The sequence below is a fragment of the Poecilia reticulata genome, linkage group LG9 (assembly GCF_000633615.1).
Source record: "Poecilia reticulata strain Guanapo linkage group LG9, Guppy_female_1.0+MT, whole genome shotgun sequence".
Lineage (NCBI taxonomy): Eukaryota > Metazoa > Chordata > Actinopteri > Cyprinodontiformes > Poeciliidae > Poecilia > Poecilia reticulata.
The window spans coordinates 4,943,094-4,944,763 of record NC_024339.1 but is presented as its reverse complement, the minus strand read 5'-3'; the positions used below and the strand labels follow the sequence as shown (position 1 = coordinate 4,944,763).

Sequence of the window (1,670 nt, the reverse complement as noted above, 5' to 3'; positions counted from 1 at the left end):
GCTAAAGAGCTTTTAAATTCCCATCAAATGTTCTGGCCTGATTGTGACTGCGGACAAGTCCTTGTTCTGACAAGAGAGAAACATCAAAGCCACACAGCGTCCTTAAAAACAGAGAAAAACACGGCTTGTTTTGATCTCTCACGTCCAACATACMGCCTCTGTATCTAGACAAGTTGCTCTTAGCTAACAAAAACACTATTGAAAACGTTTCATGTCGACCTAAATGGAAAACTTTGAGACTTTCTGATGAGAGTTTCCCAACAAAAATAAAAAATAAAAAAATCCTCAGCTTCTTTAAATCGTTTGAGTTTTATTTAACTCCCTTGCAGTAAATTGTCCTCAATTTATACAATCACTCCACCAAAACACCCAATTAGGGGTTTTATTTAAGCCCTGAATGAATGACAGCTTATTTTACACATAATGTTTGGAGGCGGTGAAAAAAAAAAAAAAAGTCTTCAGTCAGTGTGTTCATCAGTGTGTTGATTCTAAATATCGTCACCAGCTAAATGATCCTCCCCACAGTTTACTGATTGTTCAGGCTTCCAGCCGCGATAAATGCTGGTCTGGAATATGTTGCAGTGGAAACCGATACCCAGCGGATGGAGGCCGCATGAAACACACAGCTATTCAGACAGACCTCTGACCCACAGGAGCGGGTTTTATGATAAACAGAAAAAAGTGTTGTTGATTTTTTTAAAGCAATTTGAAACAATTAATCAATCCGTTTAATGAAAAATATGAATAAATCTGCATTTAAAACCTTTCAGCAAAGGCAGCCTCTCCCTGCTTGATGTCATGCAACTAAMACTTTAGGAAACAATTCAAAGCGCGCACAAAGTGAACCGGACGACTTTATGCACACAGTCAGGTTAGTATGACGGMGAAAGAGGGCCAAGCTGAGAGAAAATAAAAACATAAAATTATGMCAATAAAGCTGAAATAGTACAAGAATAAACTATTTTGAGAATAGTCAAAATATTACTAGCAGCATTGTCATGACTGTTCTCTTAATGCGACTTTATCTTGCATGACTTTATTATYGTATTATTACGACTTAAGAGAATGAAGTCATGATAATATGAGWGTAATTACAACTTTATTCTCGCATTATTGCAACTTTAGTCTCATAATTTTATGATTTAATTTAAGACATAAAATTTACTTGAATTAAATACATTTTAATTGACTTAGTTCAATTCAATTAATTAAGTCAATTTTACTTGACTTAATTAAAGTTACTTTATTCTCGTATTTTTTAMATTTATTTATAATTTTCTTAGCATGGTCCTCATGCTCTWTGTCAGACTAGGGATTCAGACWGGCAGACAGAACGTTACCTCATCCAGCTTGGTTTGATCACATGGGAAAGAGAACGTGAACCCCAGAGGTAAGGACGCTCCACTCATTCCCCTGTAGTCCAGGAAGTCAGCAATGCAGTAAACAATGTGGTTGAAGAGCTGGCACACAGATAAAAACAAAGGGAAATTAAAAATAATTACAAGAACATTCAGCTTCAGGAAGCATTAAGAAAAAAAAAAAAAAAGAAAGAAAAAAAAAGCCAATAAAGAAAGTTTTAATTTGCTGCGTAAGCAAAAATCACTGAGCTGAAAACTTACACCATGGGAGATACTATTGCACACCTGCAGAGCTTTTCAATAGCTGAAGAA

The 1,670-nt window shown here is 35.6% G+C and overlaps 1 protein-coding gene across 1 annotated transcript in view; it reads right to left on the bottom strand.

The window, feature by feature from the left end:
- The window catches only part of hk2 (hexokinase 2), a 65,207-nt gene that overhangs the window by 15,331 nt on the left and 48,206 nt on the right, over positions 1-1,670 (bottom strand). The window contains exon 9 of the mRNA XM_017306530.1: positions 1,341-1,514. Within this exon, the coding sequence (XP_017162019.1) occupies positions 1,341-1,514 (174 nt within the window). The remainder of the gene's footprint in view (positions 1-1,340; positions 1,515-1,670) is intronic.